The sequence below is a fragment of the Oncorhynchus masou genome, chromosome 18, assembly GCF_036934945.1.
Source record: "Oncorhynchus masou masou isolate Uvic2021 chromosome 18, UVic_Omas_1.1, whole genome shotgun sequence".
Lineage (NCBI taxonomy): Eukaryota > Metazoa > Chordata > Actinopteri > Salmoniformes > Salmonidae > Oncorhynchus > Oncorhynchus masou.
The window spans coordinates 65,535,990-65,556,263 of NC_088229.1; the positions used below are offsets into that span (position 1 = coordinate 65,535,990).

At 44.5% G+C, this 20,274-nt stretch overlaps 1 protein-coding gene across 2 annotated transcripts in view; it reads left to right on the forward strand.

The window, feature by feature from the left end:
* The window catches only part of LOC135505144 (cGMP-dependent protein kinase 1-like), a 189,801-nt gene that overhangs the window by 131,258 nt on the left and 38,269 nt on the right, over positions 1-20,274 (forward strand). For both annotated transcript variants that reach the window (XM_064924272.1, XM_064924271.1), the window contains exons 6-8: positions 4,227-4,304; positions 4,595-4,689; positions 15,821-15,886. In XM_064924272.1, the coding sequence (XP_064780344.1) occupies positions 4,227-4,304; positions 4,595-4,689; positions 15,821-15,886 (239 nt within the window). The remainder of the gene's footprint in view (positions 1-4,226; positions 4,305-4,594; positions 4,690-15,820; positions 15,887-20,274) is intronic.

Below are 20,274 nucleotides of genomic sequence, written 5' to 3' on the forward strand. Positions count from 1 at the left end.
CTATGGATGTGTGACTAGGCAGGCAGCGGTTGGGTTGGGCGTAGAGGTTTATTTTTAATTCCAGACGTTCCCCGTTCCCACACTGTCTGTCTGGCCCATACGGAGCAGAGCAGAGCATGTCAAGAGGTCACTGTTTTCCAGCTAATGTGTAAGGGTTGCGTTAATGTGTGGGACGACTTGTCTCGACTCCCGTCATGTTCTCCGATCCTCACAAGCTGCTGTGTCCTCAAATATGGAAGAAGAAGGAGGAGAATTAAGCAGCTATTACCAATCAATAGTCTCAGGCTGAGAGAGTGAGAGGAATGAAAAATTTTTTTTTTTTTTTTTCCCGAAACCTGTCAATCATTGTTGATTATAGATGATTAGAAATAGGATTTACTCTTTGAATACCATTTATTTATTTATGATTTGATGCATAGTGATGCTACATACAGTACAGTACAGGCCATAATTTCCCCTTGATAAGCCTGCCCATTATACCATGGAATCTCATTTCCGATTCATGACCCTCTGCTTCGCTCCATCTTTATTGAAATGGTTCTGCTGTCTATTTTAAATGAATCTGGGGGCCAGGCTTCCAGCTCATGTTGATCTCTGTCTTCTTGATGTACCCAACCTTTGACATGAAATTCAAAGCTGTCAGCTGCCATCAATCAATAAAAACCTGGTACTATTGATCTGTGACGTATTATGTACTATAATATTATCTACTTTTACATCAGACCTATTTATCATGGCTAATGTACTTTAGTACTTTTTAATTTAAAAAACATCCCTACTGTGTTTCATTACTCCCTCCACCAAAGTCCAAGTTCGGTGGAGCTAATGGGGATCCATAATAAATACAAAGTCCAAGTTAATGTAGTGCCGCCTGCACAGAGTTTCAGTTGCCTTCCTGCCACTCTGAAAACCAAACAGTGGGGAATACAAGCAAGTCATTTGATACATTGTGGCTGGAACACTGAAACCTGACGGACCAGACCCTGGGCTGCTGCTGCTCAGTGAAGTGGCAGGATTGGAACCTGTGAGGGTCGTCCCTGATTGGGCCTTTAGAACAGCTCACTGCTACACAATAGGGGGTAGCGGTCAGGGGAGAATGAATGACAACATAAATGACATGTAGAATATGTAATATAGTAATATTATATTATTATTAAATTAGCACAACATGAAATTAAAAGGCTTCAAGTCAAAATCGCTCGCCCTCTTTTTTGGCACCTTTGACAGCAATCACAGCCTCGAGTCTACTTGGGCATGACGCTACTACTGTAGCTTGGCACAACTGAAAGTGCATTTAAAAAAAATCTTGTCTCATTGCTACAACTCCCGTACGGGCTCGGGAGAGATGAAGGTTGAAAGTCATGCATCCTCCAATACACAACCCAACCAAGCTGCTTCTTAACACAGCGTGCATCCAACCTGGAAGCCAGCCAATGTGTCAGAGGAAACACCTCTGGCAACCTTGTGTCAGAGGAAACACCTCTGGCAACCTTGGTTAATGTGCACTGCGCCTGGCCCACCACAGGAGTGAGACAAGGATATCCCTACTGGCCAAGCCCTCCCTAACCCTGACAACACTAGGCCAATTGTGCGTTGCCCCACGGACATCCTGGTCGCAGCCGGTTTACGACAGAGCCTGGGCGTGAACCCAGAGTCTCTGGTGGCACAGCTGGCGCTGCAGTACAGTGCCCTTAACCACTGCGCCACCCGGGAGGCCCTCAAAATGTTGCATTTAACCATGGCAAGGACACCGTGAATATGGACGAATACAAACTGTAGTTATTCCCTCCGTAAGTCAATCAAACAGGCACAAGGTCAGTACAGAGACAAAGTGGAGTCACAATTCAACGGCTCAGACACGAGACGTATGTGGAAGGGTCTACAGACAATCATGGACTACAAAGGGAAAACCAGTCACGTCGCGGACACCGACGTCTTGCTTCCGGATAAGCTAAACACCTTCTTCACTAGTTTTGAGGATAACACAGTGCCACCGACGTCGCCCACTACCAAGGACTGTGGGGTCTTCTTCTATGCGGCCGACATAAGACATTTAAGCATGTTAATCCTCGCAAGGCCGTCGGACCAGACGGCATCCCTAGCCGCGTCCTCAGAGCATGCACAGACCAGCTGGCTGGAGTGTTTACGGATATATTCATCCTCTCACTATCAAGATGTCCACTATTGTTCCTGTACCAAAGAAAGCAAAGGTAACTGAACTAAATGACTATCGCCCCATAGCACTCACTTCTGTCATAATGAAGTGCTTTGAGAGGCTAGTTAAGGATCATATCACCTCTTCCTTACCTGACACCCTAGACCCACATCAATTTGCTAGCAACAGCATTGGCATAACCAATGAGGAGATGGCACATGGGTATATGCTTCTATAAACCAATGAGGAGATGGGAGAGGCAGGACTTGCACCGCGTTCCGTGTCACAAATAGAACTGACTTCTATTTTAGAGCTTGGCAAAGGCAGACTCTCGTTGGCGCACGTGAGCAGTGTGGATGCCAAGATTGAATAACATGTATTTTGCAACGCGAGCGGGAAGGTCAGCATGTTAGGCTTTGAAACAACATCCACAACAACCATGTTTTGCACTGTTTCAACCTGCTGTTGAACTTCTTTCTTCAGATTGAGCATCACAGTGAGGTGAGCTTTAGAACTACTGTGATTTTGATGTCATTTTCGATTTCATTGACATTGATGTCAGAGTGGTCAGAGGGACAATAGAGCCATGAGTAGCAGGCCATTAGGACCTGATGGTAGTTAGCAAATTGGGTACTACAAAGCCATGTCCAGAGTGCATAAAAGGGGATTACTGTGACTCAACGGTCACATGGAGGTAATGACTCATGACTGCCGGTGTGGCGGCAGCCCTAGGGTCAGCTACCATTCTCAGTAGCGTTCCCTCTAAGTTGTCAATTCCAGGAGGTTTGTCATTTTTGATCGATAACAATAATTGTTCCACGTCTCCCACACTATCTTTGCAAAATTCAAACTTACAATGCTTTTCTTTCATTATTGTTTTTTTTTATGCATGAGTACGGTGGCTCATTACTGGCATTTCCTGCCTAAGTTTTCCTACTTTGTCAATGAAGTAACCATTAACATAATTGGCAACATCAGATGGTTTTGTGATGAATAAGCCATCTGATTTGATGAAAGATGTACTTTAATGTGTCTTTCTGCCCATAATTTCATTTAAAGTACTCCAAAGTTTTTTTTCTCCATCATTCTATAAATCATTGATCTTGGCTCCCGAGTGGCACAGTGGTCTAAGGCACTGGGTTTGAGTTTGGCCAGGGTAGGCCGTCATTGTTAATAAAAAATATGTTCTTAACTGACTTGCCTAGTTAAATAAAGGTTAAATAAAAAAAATTAAACCGTTTCTTCTTTTTGTTGAATTTAGTCACATCATTTCTCAATTTGCAGTAAGATGTGCAGCCAGACGTATTAGCCACTCCTTTTACCCCATCTTCTTCAACCATACAGTTGTTCAATTCCTCATCAATCCATGGAGACTTAATAGTTCCAACAGTCAGTTTCTGTCAATAATTGGAAAAAGCAATTTCATAAATTTATCAAATGCAACGTCTGGATGCTACGTATTAATCACATCAGACCAACAAATATTTTTAACATCCTCCACATAGGAGTCACAGCTAAATCTTTTGTATGATCTCTTATACACTATTTTAGGCCCAGCTTTTGGAACTTTGGCTTTCCTGGATATAGCAACTATATTGCGATCACTGCATCCAATGGGTACCGATACAGCTTTAGAACAAAGTTCTACAGTATTAGTAAAAAAGGGGATCATTATTGCGGTAATTATTGGAAACACTTTACATATTGATCCCTGCTGCCAAGGACGGACATGAAGCAGCAGCAGCCCTATTTCTCTGTCCCCCCTCCCATCCCGCTCACATCCCCCTACTCTCTCACTCTCTTCCCTCACTGAGTGATGGTCACACTCTGACTAAATGCAGGATGTTTCACTCAGGAAAAATAGAATGTATCATTTTCAACATCGCAACTGATATCTGACAGTACATGGTCTGTGCACACAGTGATCCTATTTTCCTAAAGGCCGTTCTACGTCGGGGGACTGGTGTTGATTCAACATGGTGGTTGCATGCCTGACGCTGAGGACTCTTGTCAGGTCTCTTCGGACCGTGCACGACAGTGTTGAGTGACACTTCTCTTCCTCTCTCTTCAGACGCACTACGGGGACGGGGAGTACATCATCAGGCAGGGAGCCAGAGGGGACACCTTCTTCATCATCAGCAAGGGAAAGGTGACCAACCTTTTGATAATAGAGGTGCACGTATTAATGGTGCACGGCGTCAGTGGGGCTAGCCAAGGCCTGTCTACTACGGTGATTACGGTAGAGGTTAGCTCAATGTCAGAAAGTGGTAACCTCATCCTCCTGGGGGTATATCATCAATTTGTGATGGAACTCCTTGCTGTTATAGCGTCATTTGATAACAGGCTTACTGGTCTAGCGTCCTTCCCCCTGCCACGGGGGTGGGGGGGGGAGGCTCCAATATTAGAGCAATGAATGACTGCTGATCCCTTTCCTTACAGGTGAACGTCACCAGGGAGGATTCTTCCAATGACATGCCTGTGTACCTGCGAGGCCTGGGCAAAGGAGACTGGTTTGGGGAGAAAGCCCTGCAGGGGTAAGTTGTCTGTGGAAAGGTCCATAATATGAAGATTTGCAATACTGAAGGGTACATGACTTCTTTGTAATTTCCTCCAATACAGGAGTATGAACGTTGGTGGAATATGTAACATGAGTAGTATGATACACCAATATCACTTCACCAGGACTGAGAGGAAAAGGTAAAGATAGGGTGATAGAGGGAGAGTGAACAGGTGTATTTCTCTGATGGAAAGGTGCTCTCTTTAGGCCACCTCAGTGTGTGTCTGAAGAGCCCCACCGTGTCAGAACAGTCAGCAGTCTCTCTCAGATCCCTCTCATCACTGCATACCACTTAAGGCAAAGTCATCCTAAAGTTCTGCTGTTCACATATTCCAATTCCTCCCGCTGCTGTATGTTGTTGACCTGGTAGAAAAGAGGCACTATTGCGCAAGAAGATTCTGATTCTGTTGTGGAAGAGAGGTTCTGTTGTGGAAGAGAGGTTCTGTCGTGGAAGAGAGGTTCTGTTGTGGAAGAGAGGTTGTATAATGGAAGAGAGGTAGTGTCGTGGAAGAGAGGTACTATTGTGGAAGAGAGGTACTATTGTGGAAGAGAGGTTGTATCGTGGAAGAGAGGTTGTATCGTGGAAGAGAGGTTGTATCGTGGAAGAGAGGTTGTATCGTGGAAGAGAGGTTGTATTGTGGAAGAGAGGTATTGTGGAAGAGAGGTTGTATAGTGGAAGAGAGGTTGTATAGTGGAAGAGAGGTAGTATTGTGGAAGAGTCCAATCTGTCGATCAGGTGGGGTGTATGATGAAGTACTGCATTACAATGTAAAGTTATACAAGCAAGCCTACTTTCTGTGCAGTACAGTACAGATGAATGATCAAAGTGAATGTGACAGAAAAAAAGGTTTTCTGCAAATCGGCTCCAATTACTTTAATAGTTTTTGTTTTTAATGGTTTCATGTCAGTGTGTTAACCTAACAAAAGCTCTTCCCTTGACCTTATAGATACCTGAAGTTCAGCCATTATTCTCTGTCCTGGTATAGCTGTGGAACAATGTTATTCAGGTCATTGGTCCTGAGGTGTAGAAAGGAGCAGCTATCACACTGACTGGTAAAGTCAACGAATGAAGACCTGGGGCTCCCTCTTTCACACAGTCAGACAGACAGTCTTTGAGTCAGTGTGGTGTGAGGACCGTTATAAAGGAGGGATTCAACTATATGATGGGTTTACAGGAGGCCACGACCGCTGAAGGAGCTTTATTGATTCCAGGAGTCGTGACGACCTGTGGGGAGAGAAGTGTTAACAAAGGAAGTAGTCAGGGTTAAGGCAGGTTAAGCTGTCTTTATTAGAGAGGAAATGGACTGGAAGCTCTCACAGGCATGATGGAAGGTAAACCATTCTCCTCAGGCCAGTAGGAAGTGAACGGTGAGATTTAGAAAAGCTCACCTCTCGCCTTTTAATCATCTCCTGGGCAAGAGAAGGCTCAAACTCTAACATGAGGTGTTAACCTGATCACTTTTGAAAAGGATGTTTTAATGCTGCAACAGAATATGCATTCAGATATTTCACGTAGAATAAGTACAAAGGGGAAGTAAACATATTCAAACCAAATCTTTGCTTGTTACCTCATTTGACATTAAACTATTTTCCTGAAAGCGAGTGCTTAGAATGGTAATTTGTTTTTGACATGAAGCTGAGAAGTAGTCCTCAACCACACATTATATCATTCAGTAGTCCGTTAGGAGTCTACAGGCTGTTTTGATTGGCTGACTGGAGCCAGTGAGAGATAGGCACAGTGGTTTTGTGGCACAGTGACCTGCTCCCAGCTCGGATTAGAAGCGAGGAGACGAGAGAGAGGAGAGAGGTGAAAGTATCAGTGAGGGGTTATTATATCCAGTGTCAAGCTGTGATTGAATGAGACAGTGCCTCCTGGTGTTCCCTCGAGCTATGTCAGTCCTCAGGTGGCTATGGTGGCTTCAGTGGTGGACAGTCAATGGGCCAAGCTAACATTTGCAACAGTTTGAAGTTTGGTCAATTTAAAAAAAAAATGTATTTACAAATATAAAACATACATTGACAAGAACAATGGACAATTTAACATGTATATTCGTTGGCTATGTTCCAACACTCACTCCATCTTGTGCCAATATCAGTTCTTTTTAAGTCTTGGTTCTAATAGTTTAAATAGAGATTGTCATTTGGATAGACTTTCTGCAAGATTTTGTATATCTTACCTATCATATCATATCATATCCTTTTTCTGACTCAAATAGAATTCCCTCAACATTGCTCTGATGTCCAAAAGATTTCAGATCGACATTTTGTAAAATATATTCTAAAAAATATATATTCTCAGCCATAACAGACTTTATATGGGGAAATAAAACTCATAGAATAAATTAAGTCCCTAAATCTGTGGTTTTAACCTCCCAGATTTGGAATTGTATTAACTCACAACCCAAGGCTTTTACTTACAACATATAGTTAAATGCACTAAAGAGGAAGAATGGGTACATATTGAAGAGGTGCATGCTTTTCCCTAGAATCTTCTCACATGTCTGTTTTCAAAGGATGGAGCGAAGCACATTAACAACTTCATAGTTAAGAACACTATAACAACTTCATAGTTAAGAACACTATAACAACTTCATAGTTAAGAACACTATAACAACTTCATAGTTAAGAACACTATAACAACTTCATAGTTAAGAACACTATAACAACTTCATAGTTAAGAACACTATAACAACTTCATAGTTAAGAACACTATAACAACTTCATAGTTAAGAACACTATAACAACTTCATAGTTAAGAACACAATAACAACTTCATAGTTAAGAACACTATAACAACTTCATAGTTAAGAACACTATAACAACTTCATAGTTAAGAACACTATAACAACTTCATAGTTAAGAACACAATAACAACTTCATAGTTAAGAACACTATAACAACTTCATAGTTAAGAACACTATAACAACTTCATAGTTAACATTATGACATGGAAGAAAATGAAACGGATCCTACAAGGACCAATATCACTCCCGAAAAGCTCATCCCTTTGGAACAATCCTTGGCTTTTCAGAATTCACCAATAAATTGGCCCACATTGAAAACTAAATGCATATAAACCGTAAATGACTTGATAATTAGGAAATACAATTATTTCCATAACAGAATTAAAAAGCAATTTTGAACTGACCAACGTAGATATTTTCAAAGAGCTGCAACTTAAAGGTTTTAAATATCTTCTGTTGTCTTTCAGAAAGAATGGTACATGAAATCTTGAACAGATCAAGTAAAACCTGAAGGTGTAAACAGACAGTTGAATATGGTTCTACTGAATAATGTAGATAATACAATTATGAATCACATTAAGGCATAAGAATAAGAACAGAATTTGTTTTGATAGATTGTACAGTTGAAGTCGGAAGTTTACATACACCTTAGCCATGTACATTTAAACTCTGTTTTTCACAATTCCTGACATTTAATCCGAGTAAAAATTCCCTGTCTTAGGTCAGTTAGGATCAACACATTCATTTTAAGAATGTGAAATGTCAGAATAATAGTTGAGAGAATGATTTATTTCAGATTTTATTACTTTCATCACATTCGTAGTGGGTCAGAAGTCTACATACACTTAATTAGTATTTGGTAGCATTGCCTTTGAATTGTTTAACTTGGGTCAAACGTTTAGTGTAGCCTTCCACAAGCTTCCCACAATAAGTTGGGTGAATTTTGGCCCATTCCTCCTGACAGAACTGGTTCAGCTTTTTCAGTTCTGCATACAAATTTTCTATAGGATTGAGGTCAGGGCTTTATGATGGTGTCACACCCTGACCATAGTTTGCTTTGTATGTTTCTATGTTTTGTTTGGTCAGGGTGTGATCTGAGTGGGCATTCTATGTTACATGTCTAGTTTGGTCTATTTCTATGTTTGGCCTGATATGGTTCTCAATCAGAGGCAGGTGTTTGTCATTGTCTCTGATTGGGAACCATATTTAGGTAGCCTGTTTGGTGTTGGGTTTTGTGGGTGATTGTTCCTGTCTCTGTGTTTGTTTTCACCAGATAGGCTGTTTAGGTTTTCTCACGTTTATTGTTTTGTTAGTTTGTTCATGTGTAGTTGCTTTATTAAAGAATCATGAATAGTAACCACGCTGCATTTTGGTCCTCCTCTCCTTCACCACAAGAAAACCGTTACAGAATCACCCACCACAACAGGACCAAGCAGCGTGGTAACGGGCAGCAGCAGGAGCAGCGAAATAAAGACTTCTGGACCTGGGAAAAAATCCTCGACGGGAGAGGACCCTGGGCAAAGCCAGGGGAGTGTCGCCGCCCCAAGGTGCAGCAGGAGAAGCGGCAGCAGGAGCAGCGCGAGGAGGAATGGACATGGGAGGACAAATTGGACGGAAAAGGACCCTGGGCACAGCCAGGAGAATATCGCCGCCCCAAAGAAGAGCTGGAGGCGGAAAGGCGGAGAGGCGCTGGTATGAGGAGGCAGCACGGCGGCGTGGATGGAAGCCCGAGAGTCAGCCCCAAAAATGTATTGGGGGGTGGCACACAGGAAGTGTGGCGAAGCCAGGTAGGAGACCTGCGCCAACTTCCTGTGCTTACCGGGGGGTGAGAGAGACCGGGCAGGCACCGTGTTATGCGGTGGAGCGCATGGTGTCCCCAGTGCGGGTGCATAGCCCGGTGCGGTACATACCAGCTCCGTGTATCGGCCGGAGTAGAGTGAGCTTTGAGCCAAGTGCCATGAAGCCGGCTCTACACATCTGGTCTCCAGTGCATCTCCTTGGGCCGGCTTACATGGCACCAGCCTTGCGCACGGTGTCCCCAGTTCGCCTGCATAGCCCAGTGTGGGCTATTCCACCTCACTGCACTGGCAGAGCAACCGGGCGCATTCAACCGGGTAAGGTCGGGCAGGCTCTGTGCTCAAGAGCTCCAGTGCGCCTGCACGGTCCGGTCTATCCAGTACCACCTCCACACACCAGCCCTCCGGTGGTAACTCCCCGCACCAGGCTTCCTGTGCGTGTCCTCGGCCCAGTACCACCAGTGCCAGCACCACGCATCATGCCTACAGCGCGCCTCGCCTGTCCAGCGCTGCCGGAGTCTCCCGCCTCTCTGGAGCTGCTAGAGCCTTCCTCCTCTCCAGCGCAGCTGGAGTCTCCCGCCTGTTCGGCGCTGCCAGAGCTCCCGCCCCTCATTCCAGAGGCGCCAGAGCTCCTCAATCCAGCGCTGCCAGAGCCTTCCTCTCCAGCGTTGCCGGAGCTTCCCGTCTGTCCAGCGCCGCCTGAGCCACCCTTCTGCCCAGCGCCGCCTGAGCCACCCGTCTGCCCAGCGCCGCCAGTGCCACCCGTCTGCCCAGCGCCGCCAGTGCCACCAGTCTGTCCAGCGCCGCCAGTGCCGCCAGTCTGCCCAGTGCCGCCAGTCTGCCCAGCGCCACCAGTGCCGCCAGTCTGCCCGGAGCCGCCAGTGCCGCCAGTCTGCCCGGAGCCGCCAGTGCCGGCAGTCTGCAAGGAGCCGCCAGTGCCGCCAGTCAACCAGGGGCCACCAGTGCCGCCAGTCAGCCAGGGGCCGCCAGTCAGCCAGGGGCCGCCAGTACCTCCAGTCATCCAGGGGCCGCCAGTCAGCCAGGGGACGCCAGTGCCGCCAGTCAGACAGGTGCCGCCAGTCAGCCAGGGGACGCCAGTGCCGCCAGTCAGCCAGGGGCCGCCAGTGCCGCCAGTCAGCCCGGATCTGCCAGAGCCCCTCAGCCCAGAGGCGCCAGAGCCCCTCAGCCCAGAGGCGCCAGAGCCCCCGCCCCTCTGTCCCGAGCTGCCGCCCCTCTGTCCCGAGCTGCCGCCCCTCTGTCTAGTGGGGTCATTTAGTAGGGTCGCCGTGGTTAGGAGGCCACGGAAGTGGACAATGGGGCGGACTAAGACTATGGTGAAGTGGGGGTCACGTCCAGCACCAGAGCCGCCACTGCGGACAGATGCCCACCCAGACCCTCCAATAGGTTCAGGTTTTGCGGCCGGAGTCCGAACCTTGGGGGGTGGGCAGGGGAGGGGGGGGGGGTGTACTGTAACACCCTGACCATAGTTTGCTTTGTATGTTTCTATGTTTTGTTTGGTCAGGGTGTGATCTGAGTGGACATTCTATGTTACATGTCTAGTTTGGTCTATTTCTATATTTGGCCTGATATGGTTCTCAATCAGAGGCAGGTGTTAGTCATTGTCTCTGATTGTGAACCATATTTAGGTAGCCTGTTTGGTGTTGGGTTTTGTGGGTGATTGTTCCTGTCTCTGTGTTTGTTTTCGCCAGATAGGCTGTTTAGGTTTTCTCACGTTTATTGTTTTGTTAGTTTGTTCATGTGTAGTTTCTTTATTAAAGAACCATGAATAGTAACCACGCTGCATTTTGGTCCTCCTCTCCTTCACCACAAGGAAACCGTTACAGATGGCCACTCCAATACCTTGACTTTGTTGTCCTTAAGCCATTTTGCCACAACTTTGGAAGTGTGCTTGGGGTCATTGTCCATTTGGAAGACCCATTTGCAACAAAGCTTTAACTTCCTGACTGATGTCTTGAGATGTTGCTTCAATATATCCACATAATTTCCCTGCCTCATGATGCCATCTATTTTGTGAAGTGCAGCAGTCCCTCCTACAACAAAGCACTCCCAAAACATGATGCTGCCACCCCCGTGCTTCACGGTTGGGGTGGTGTTCTTCGGCTTGCAAGCCGTTTTTCCTCCAAACATAACGATGGTCATTATGGCCAAACAGTTCTATTGTCACGTCCTGACCTTAGTTCCTATTTTATGTCTCTATTTTAGTTTGGTCAGGTCGTGAGTTGGGGTGGGCATTCTGTGTTTTGTTCTATTTCGATGTTTGGCCTGGTATGGTTCCCAATCAGAGGCAGCTGTCAATTGTTGTCTCTGATTGGGAACCATACTTAGCCAGCCTGTTTTCCCACTATGGGTTGTGGTTAGTTATTTTCTGTTTAGTGTTTTTGTTGCACCTTGCAGAACTGTTAATTTGTTGGTTTGTTGTTTTTGTTCAGTATTCATCTTTATTAAAATTATTATGAATACATACCACGCTGCACTTTGGTCCTCTTCTCTTTCTCCCGGCGACCATTGTTACATCTATTTTTGTTTCATCAGACCAGAGGACATTTCTTCAAAAAGTATGATCTTTATCCCCATGTGCAGTTGCAAACGGTAGTCTGGCTTTTTTATGGTGGTTTTGGAGCCGTGGCTTTATCCTTGCTGAGCGGCCTTTCAGGTTATGTCGATATAGGACTCGCTTTACTGTGAATATAGATACTTTTGTACCTGTTTCCTCCAGTATCTCCACAAGGTCCTTTGCTGTTCTGTGATTCATTTGCACTTTTCTCACCAAAGTACGTTCATCTATAGGAGACAGAACGCGTCTCCTTCCTGACCGGTATGGCAGCTGCGTGGTCCCATGGTGTTTATACTTGCATACTATTGTTTGTACAGATGAACGTGGTACCTTCAGGCGTTTGGAAATTGCTCCCAAGGATGAACCAGACTTGTGGAGGTCTACATTGTATTTTCTGAAGTCTTGGCTGATTTCTTTGATTTTCTCATGATGTCAAGCAAAGAGGCACTGAGTTTGAAGGTAGGCCTTGAAGTACATCCACAGGTACACCTCCAATTGACTCAAATGATGTTAATTAGCCTATCAGAAGCTTCTAAAACCATGACATAATTTTCTGGAATTTTCCAAGCTGTTTAAAGGGACAGTCAACATAGTGTATGTAAACTTCTGACCCACTGGAATTGAATTTATTAATTGATACATTGAATTTAAGTGAAATAATCTGTCTGTTAACAATTGTTGGAAAAATTACTTGTCATGCACAAAGTAGATGTCCTAACCGACTTGCCAAAACTATAGTTTGTTAATTAACAAGAAATTTGTGGAGTGGTTGAAAAACGAGTTTTAATGACTCCAACATAAGTGTATGTAATCTTCTGACTTCAACTGTATGTGTTTTGTTGCTAGACTGAATACACCATTTAAATTTTGTCCATATAATTGGAAAACGCAATAAATGTATTGTATCTCACTGGGGTTTCCTCTCGTTAGTTAATAGCATTACAATTCTTGTTTTTTCCCCCAAAAACAAAGACAAGGATATCTTGTTATACGCTGCTTCGATGTTCACCAGAGTAGCAGTCACAGCCCTGAACAGCTAGGACATAATGAGCTATGGTGGTGTATTAGTTAGACTTTGAAAGACGCTATGTCTCCAAATCGGCCTCTCTCCCTTTGATCTCTCCTTTGTCTTAATTAGCACACAGTCTTCTCCATTATTACTGTGTTTAGCAAATCAATCAGTGCTTGAGAAAGGGGCCGTGCTGTTTACCCAAGACGCTGACATTGACCTTTAGCGATATGTGCATGCTAGAGCAGCCATGGGGGAGGAGGGGAGTGAGTCGTGAGGAGTTGACTACAGACAGGACAGCACTATAGTCCTTGTGGTTAAATGGTTTTAAGTGGATTACAGGCTTTGATGTGGAGGAGGTTGTATGCTAAGTGGACTTTCATATCTGCTTTAAACAAAACACCATGTCCCTCACATTAAGGCTAATTATTGGCTATATGGGAGATGTCAGGACTCCTCTCTCTCTCTCTCTCTCTCTCTCTCTCTCAAACACACAGGACGCACACAAACACACGCATCTTTCTTTTTCCTTCTCAGCCAGACATGGGTACACATACAGTACCTGCCTGGACTTTGCCCAAGAATCTTTAGCACCAATCAGTGCTCAATTCATCACCAGAGCCTTCCAGCTACTGAGCCAAAGAGAGCAGACTGGTCAGCAGAGTGAATGTCTAATTTCGCCTGAACTAGTTTGGCACTTGGCATGAGCAGTCTGACCAGCTCTAAGCTACTTTACAAAGCCTTTGTTTTTCCTGGCATCTCTCCTAATCTGTGGAATTTCTTGGCTGGGTTGTGATAAACTGAGGCCTTAAATGCCTATAGCATTTATATTTCCCCCTAGTCTTTGTTCTGTGTAGACATTTCCGGTGAGATTGACAACCATAACCTTTCCTCCGGGCTGCTCTCTCACTGGTTGTTGATTGGCGTCGGTGAAGGCACGGTCTACTAAGGCTCAAATTGATCTCTGGAGCATGGCTGTGCCTGACTCAATCTAGCCGGCATCAATGCCCACTTGCACTGCCTCTGTCTATGTTTCTCTCTCGCTCTCTCTGTCTCTCTCTCTCTCTCTGTCTCTCTCTAAGGCAATGCATCTCAGTGCTAGAGGCTTCCGACAGACACCCTTGTTCAATTCCAGGCTGTATCACAACCGGCCATGATCAGGAGTCCCATAGGGCAATTGGCCCAGCATCGTCCGGGTTTGCCCGGTGTAGACCGTCATTGTAAATAAGAATTTGTTCTTAACTGACTTGCCGACGTTAAATAAAAACATTTCCCTGTCTAGTACCCTCCCTTGACGCTCATAGTAGTTATAAAATGTTTGATGTGGGATATGTTTCTCTCTCCCTGCCATGATATGTGGCATCCTATCTCTAGAAAGCTCTCCTCTCATTTCACTGGGAGGTATCTGGTGATATAGCAGCGGTGGTCTATAGTGTACTATAGATGTTTCCATCTCCCTGCCATGATACGTGCTAATTGGCTTGAAGAATGGCATCCTGCTCCCTCGTTGGGAAGTAGCGCCTTACACATATCAGCTGTGTACCGAAGCATTGAAATGAATGTGCAAGGCTAGGTGGGTGGTCGGCTAGCAACAACTGTGATGTATTCTGTGTGAAATGGCCACCTCAGCCTAAGCCTTTTGAATCCCAGCATGTTCTTGTGAAGTCCAGGGAATTGTTGCCTCGTCCATGAGCAGTGGGGGAAATCACAGCTGTTCTCCCTGGTCTGTCTATTAGAGGGCTCATTTGTTACACTGGGTTGGATATTCCCCTCTCATTCTTTCCTCTCCCTTTTCCCCTCCGTCACCAGATAGTTCTGTCAAATCCCCTAGAAGAATACACCTGGTCTCGACTCGTATGGTCCATGGAGACAGTCTGGACTGGACAGCTCAGGGCAGCCAGCTGATTGCATGGAAGATGGGGTATCAGATGGGGTGTCTGGGGTATCCTATGACACATGGAGGAATGTTTCTTCCTATGTCTATAATTAAACAGATTTGCTGCTAGAAATGTGTTCATTTGCCATTAGAAATGTGTTCATAATGCATGCTCTAGAATGCCACTCAAGCCAATCACAAGCAAGTATTCAACAATGCCATGGTATAAGTAACCATATTGAATTCATGTCAATTAATGTTGTATGCTGTATGGTATTTCTAGCAAGGTGTTATTTTTGGTTCGTTATGAAATCCTCTGGGCATCCCCCATTCAGTGATTGGATACACACTACATGCAGTTACATGCATCCACCAATAAGAACTTAGTCTAATAGTCTTTGGAAGTGGTCTCATGGTATATTTGTCTCTTACTGATATCTTGCAGTTGATGCTCTTTAGGGATAACAATTTACTGGTACTCTAGGCTCAGGAAAACCTACAATAGATAGCCTCTTTCAGCAATGTGTTGTAGCTCTAAAGTACCATCCCCTCTGTGTTGATGGACAGTGTGTTATTAACCCTTTCACCCCACTGTAATTATCATGCTGCACAGCTGCTGGATGTGACCTTTCACAAGCATCATTTAGGAGAAGACCCTCTCTCTCCCTCAGACTAATATCAGTTGAGCTAGTGCCAGACTGGAGTGTGTGTGTGTGTGTGTGTGTGTGTGTGTGTGTGTGTGTGTGTGTGTGCGTTTAAGAGAGTGTGTGGATGTTTTCACAGGTGGATCGCAGGTCATTATAGATACCACTGACACAGATTAAAGTGATTGGGGGAAGACTTCTTCAGATTACAGTGAAGGGGATTCCAATGACAGCATAGATTACTGTAGAGATTACGATCATGACAATTTACAATTTATAGGATGTGTTGAATGCTATGTTTGCAATTCCGTATTCACATTTTTCGAAAACATTATTCCCTTAAGGCTAAATCTAACTAGAATTTAACATGAATATTACTTTCTGAATGAACAGTGACTTACGTCCAAGAGTGAGGAATGTGGGTATACCTTAGACTGATGTGTTGTCACTTTGTGTCTCCACAGCGAGGACATCAGGACGGCTAATGTGATTGCTGCTGAAGCTGTCACCTGCCTGGTCATTGACAGAGAGTAAGTAGTTTCAAGATTTATTTGTTACACACACACAAGTAAAGTGAAACGCTTAACATGCATGCCCTTCCCAACAATAGGGTCGTAAAGGGAGGTTTGTTACTGGAAACTTTACAAGTAAAGATTACCAATAAAATACCAGCATTTTGGTATCTTAGATTATCTTTTTCATTAATAAGGCTATTTTCTCTAGAAACTCATGTACAATATGGACAATACAATTTTTTTTAAAGTTATTCAAGTACAAATTACTAGAGATATAAACAGATTGGCATAGATTTCCTGTTAATCACTGAAGATTCTGGTAACTTTGGTAAATTACTGAAAGCTTTGCATCCCTTCCCAACAGTGCAGTATTGAATATTTAAATAGAGCAGTAGCCTGTAGGGTAGTAGTAGTAGCCTGTAGAGTAGTAGTATTAGTCTTTAGAGTAGTAGCCTGTAGAGTAGTAGCCTGTAGGGTAGTAGTAGTAGCCTGTAGAGAAGTAGCCTGTAGAGTGGTAGCCTGTAGGGTAGTAGCCTGTAGAGTAGTAGCCTGTAGGGTAGTAGTAGTAGCCTGTAGAGTAGTAGCCTGTAGAGTAGTAGTAGTAGCTTGTAGAGTAGTAATAGTAGCCTGTAGAATAGTAGTATTAGCCTGTAGAGTAGTAGCCTGTAGAGTAGTAGCCTGTAGGGTAGTAGTAGTAGCCTGTAGAGTAGTAGTAGTAGCTTGTAGAGTAGTAATAGTAGCCTGTAGAATAGTAGTATTAGCCTGTAGTGTAGTAGCCTGTAGAGTAGTAGCCTGTAGAGTAGTAGCCTGTAGGGTAGTAGTAGTAGCTTGTAGAGTAGTAATAGTAGCCTGTAGAATAGTAGTATTACCCTGTATAGTAGTAGCCTGTATAGTAGCAGTAGTAGCCTGTAGAGTAGTAGCCTGTAGGGTAGTAGTAGTAGCCTGTAGAGTAGTAGTATTAGCCTGTAGAGTAGTAGCCTGTAGAGTAGTAGTATTAGCCTGTAGTGTAGTAGCCTGTAGAGTAGTAGCCTGTAGAGTAGTAGCCTGTAGGGTAGTAGTAGTAGCTTAGGGTAGTAGTAGTAGCTTGTAGAGTAGTAATAGTAGCCTGTAGAATAGTAGTATTACCCTGTAGTGTAGTAGCCTGTAGAGTAGTAGCATGTAGCGTAGTAGCCTGTAGAGTGGCAGTAATACCCTGTAGTGTAGTAGCCTGTAGAGTAGTGGCCTGTTGGGTAGTAGTGGTAGCCTGTAGAGTAGTAGCCTGTAGAGTAGTAGTAGCCTGTAAATTGGCAGTAGTATCTGGTGGAGTAGTAGCCGGTAGAGTTGTAGCCTGTATAGTAGCAGTAGTAGCCTGTAGAGGTGGAGCCTGTAAGGTAGTAGTAGCAGCTTGTAGAGTAGTAGTAGTAGCCTGTAGAATAGTAGTATTAGCCTGTAGAGTAGTTGCCTGTAGAGTAGTAGCATGTAGCATAGTAGCCTATAGCGTAGTAGCCTGTAGGGTAGTAGTAGTAGCTTGTAGAGCAGTAGTAGTAGCCTGTAGAATAGTGGTAGAAGCCTGTAGAGTAGTAATTGACTGTAGAGTAGTAGCCTGTAGAGTTGTAGCCTGTGGGTAGAGTAGTAGCCTGTAGAATAGTAGTAGTAGCCTGTAGGGTAGTAGCCTGTAGAGTAGTGGCCTATAGTGTAGTAGTGGCCTGTAGAGTAGTAGCCTGTAGAGTAGTAGCCTGTAGAATAGTATTAGTAGCCTGTAGAATAGTAGTAGTAGCCTGTAGAGTAGTAGCATATAGAGTAGTGGCCTGTAGGGTTGTAGTAGTAGCCTGTAGAGCAGTAGCTTGTAGAGTAGTAGTAGTAGTAGCCTGTAGAATAGTATCCTGTAAAGTAGTAGCAGTAGCCTGTATAGTGGTAGCCTGTAGAATAGTAGCCTGTAGGTTAATAGTAGTAGCCTGTAGGGTAGTAGTAGTAGTAGCCTGTAGAGTAGTGGCCTGTGGAATAGTAGCCTGTAGGGTAATAGTAATAGCCTGTAGAGTCTTATTCTGTAGGGTAGTAGTAGTAGCCTATAGAGTAGTGGCCTGTAGAGTATTAGCCTGTAGAGTAGTAGTAGTAGCCTGTAGAGTAGTAGCCTGTAGAATCGTAGCCTGTAGATTAGTGGTAGTGGCCTGTTGAGTAGTGGCCTGTAGGGTAGTAGTAGCCTGTAGAGAAGTAGCCTGTAGAGTAGTAGTTGTAGCCTGTAGAGTTGTAGTGGTATCTGGTGGAGTAGTAGCCTGTAGAGTAGTAGTAGCCTGTAGAGTAGTAGCCTATATAGTTGTAGTAGCAGCCTGTAGAGTAGTAGTAGCCTGTAGAGTAGTAGCCTGTAAAGTAGTAGTAGTAGCCTGTAGAGCAGTAGCCTGTAGATTGGTAGTAGTATCCGGTGGAGTAGTAGCCTGTAGAGTAGTAGTAGTAGCCTGTAGAATAGTGGTTTAAGCCTGTAGAGTAGTAGCTTGTAGAGTAGTAGTAGTAGCCTATAGAAGAGTAGTAGTAGCCTGTAGAGTAGTAGCATGTAGAGTTGTAGCCTGAAGGGTAGTAGTAGTAGCCTGTAGAATAGTAGCATATAGATTAATGGCCTGTTGGGTTGTAGTAGTAACCTGTAGAGTAGTAGCGGTAGCCTGTAGAGTAGTAGTATTAGCCTGTAGAGTAGTAGCCTGTAGGTTAATAGTAATAGCCTGTAGCGTTGTAGCCTGTAGGGTAGTAGTAGTAGCCTATAGAATAGTAGCCTGTGGAATAGTAGCCTGTAGGGTAGTAGTAGTAGCCTGTAGAGTAGTGGCCTGTGGAATAGTAGCCTGTAGAATAGTAGCCTGTAGAATAGTAGCCTGTAGAATAGTAGCCTGTAGAGTTGTAGCCTGTAAATTAGTGGTAGTGGCCTGTTGAGTAGTAGCCCATGGAGTAGTGGCCTGTAAGGTAGTAGTAGCTTGTAGAGAAGTAGCCTGTAGAGAAGTTGCCTGTAGAGTAGTAGTTGTAGCCTGTAGAGTTGTAGTAGTATCTGGTGGACTAGTAGCCTGTAGAGTAGTAGTAGTAGCCTGTAGAGTTACTACTCTACAGGCTACTACTACTACTCTACAGGCCTATAGAGTTGTAGTAGTAGCCTGTAGAGTAGTAGGCTTTAGAGTAGTAGCCTGTAGAGGAGTGGCCTGTAAGGTTGTATTAGTAGCCTGTAGAGTATAGCCTGTGGAGTAGTAGCCTGTAGAGTAGTAGCAGCCTGTAGAGTAGTAGCCTGTAGAGTAGTAGCCTGTAGAGTAGTAGTAGTAGCCTGTAGAGTAGTAGCCTGTAGATTGGTAGTAGTATCCGGTGGAGTAGTAGCCTGTAGAGTTGTAGCCTGTATAGTAGTAGTAGTAGCCTGTAGAGTAGTAGTAGTATCCTGTAGAATAGTGGTAGAAACCTGTAGAGTAGTAGCTTGTAGAGTAGTAGTAGTAGCCTATAGAATAGTAGCCTGTAGACTAGTAGCATGTAGAGTTGTAGCCTGTAGGGTAGTAGTAGTAACCTGTAGAATGGTAGTAGTAGCTTGTAGAATAGTAGTATTAGCCTGTAGAGTAGTGGCCTGTAGTGTAGTAGCCTGTAGAGTAGTTGTAGTAGCCTGTAGAATAGTAGTAGTAGCCTGTAGAATAGTAGTAGTAGCCTGTAGAGTAGTATCATCAACTCAAATGTATTTATATAGCCCCTCTTAATTCAGCTGATATCTCAAAGTGCTGTACAGAAACCCAGCCTAAAACCCCAAACAGCAAGCAATGCAGGTGTAGACGCACAGTGGCTAGGAAAGACTCCCTAGAAAGGCCAAAACCTTGGAAGAAACCTAGAGAGGAACCAGGCTATGAGTGGTGGCCAGTCCTCTTCTGGCTGTGCCGGGTGGAGATTATAACAGAACATGGCCAAGATGTTCAAATGTTCATAAATGACCAGCATGGTCAAATAATATTAATCACAGTAGTTGTCGAGGGTGCAGCATGTCAGCACCTCAGGAGTAATTGTCAGTTGGCTTTTCATAGCCGATCATTAAGAGTATCTCTACCGCTCATGCTATCTCTAGAGAGTTGAAAACAGCAGGTCTGGGACAGGTAGCACGTTCGGTGAACAGGTCAGGGTTCCATAGCCTCAGGCAGAACAGTTGAAACTGGAGCAGCAGCACGGCCAGGTGGACTGGGGACAGTAAGTAGTCATCATGCCAGGTAGTCCTGAGGCATGGTCCTAGGGCTCAGGTCCTCAGAGAGAGAGAGAAAGAAAGAGAGAATTAGAGAGAGCATACTTAAATTCACACAGGACACCGGATAAAGCAGGAGAAGTGCTCCAGATATAACAAACAGACCCTAGCCCCCCGACACATAAACTACTGCAGCATAAATACTGAAGGCTGAGACAGGAGGGGTCAAGAGACACTGTGTCTC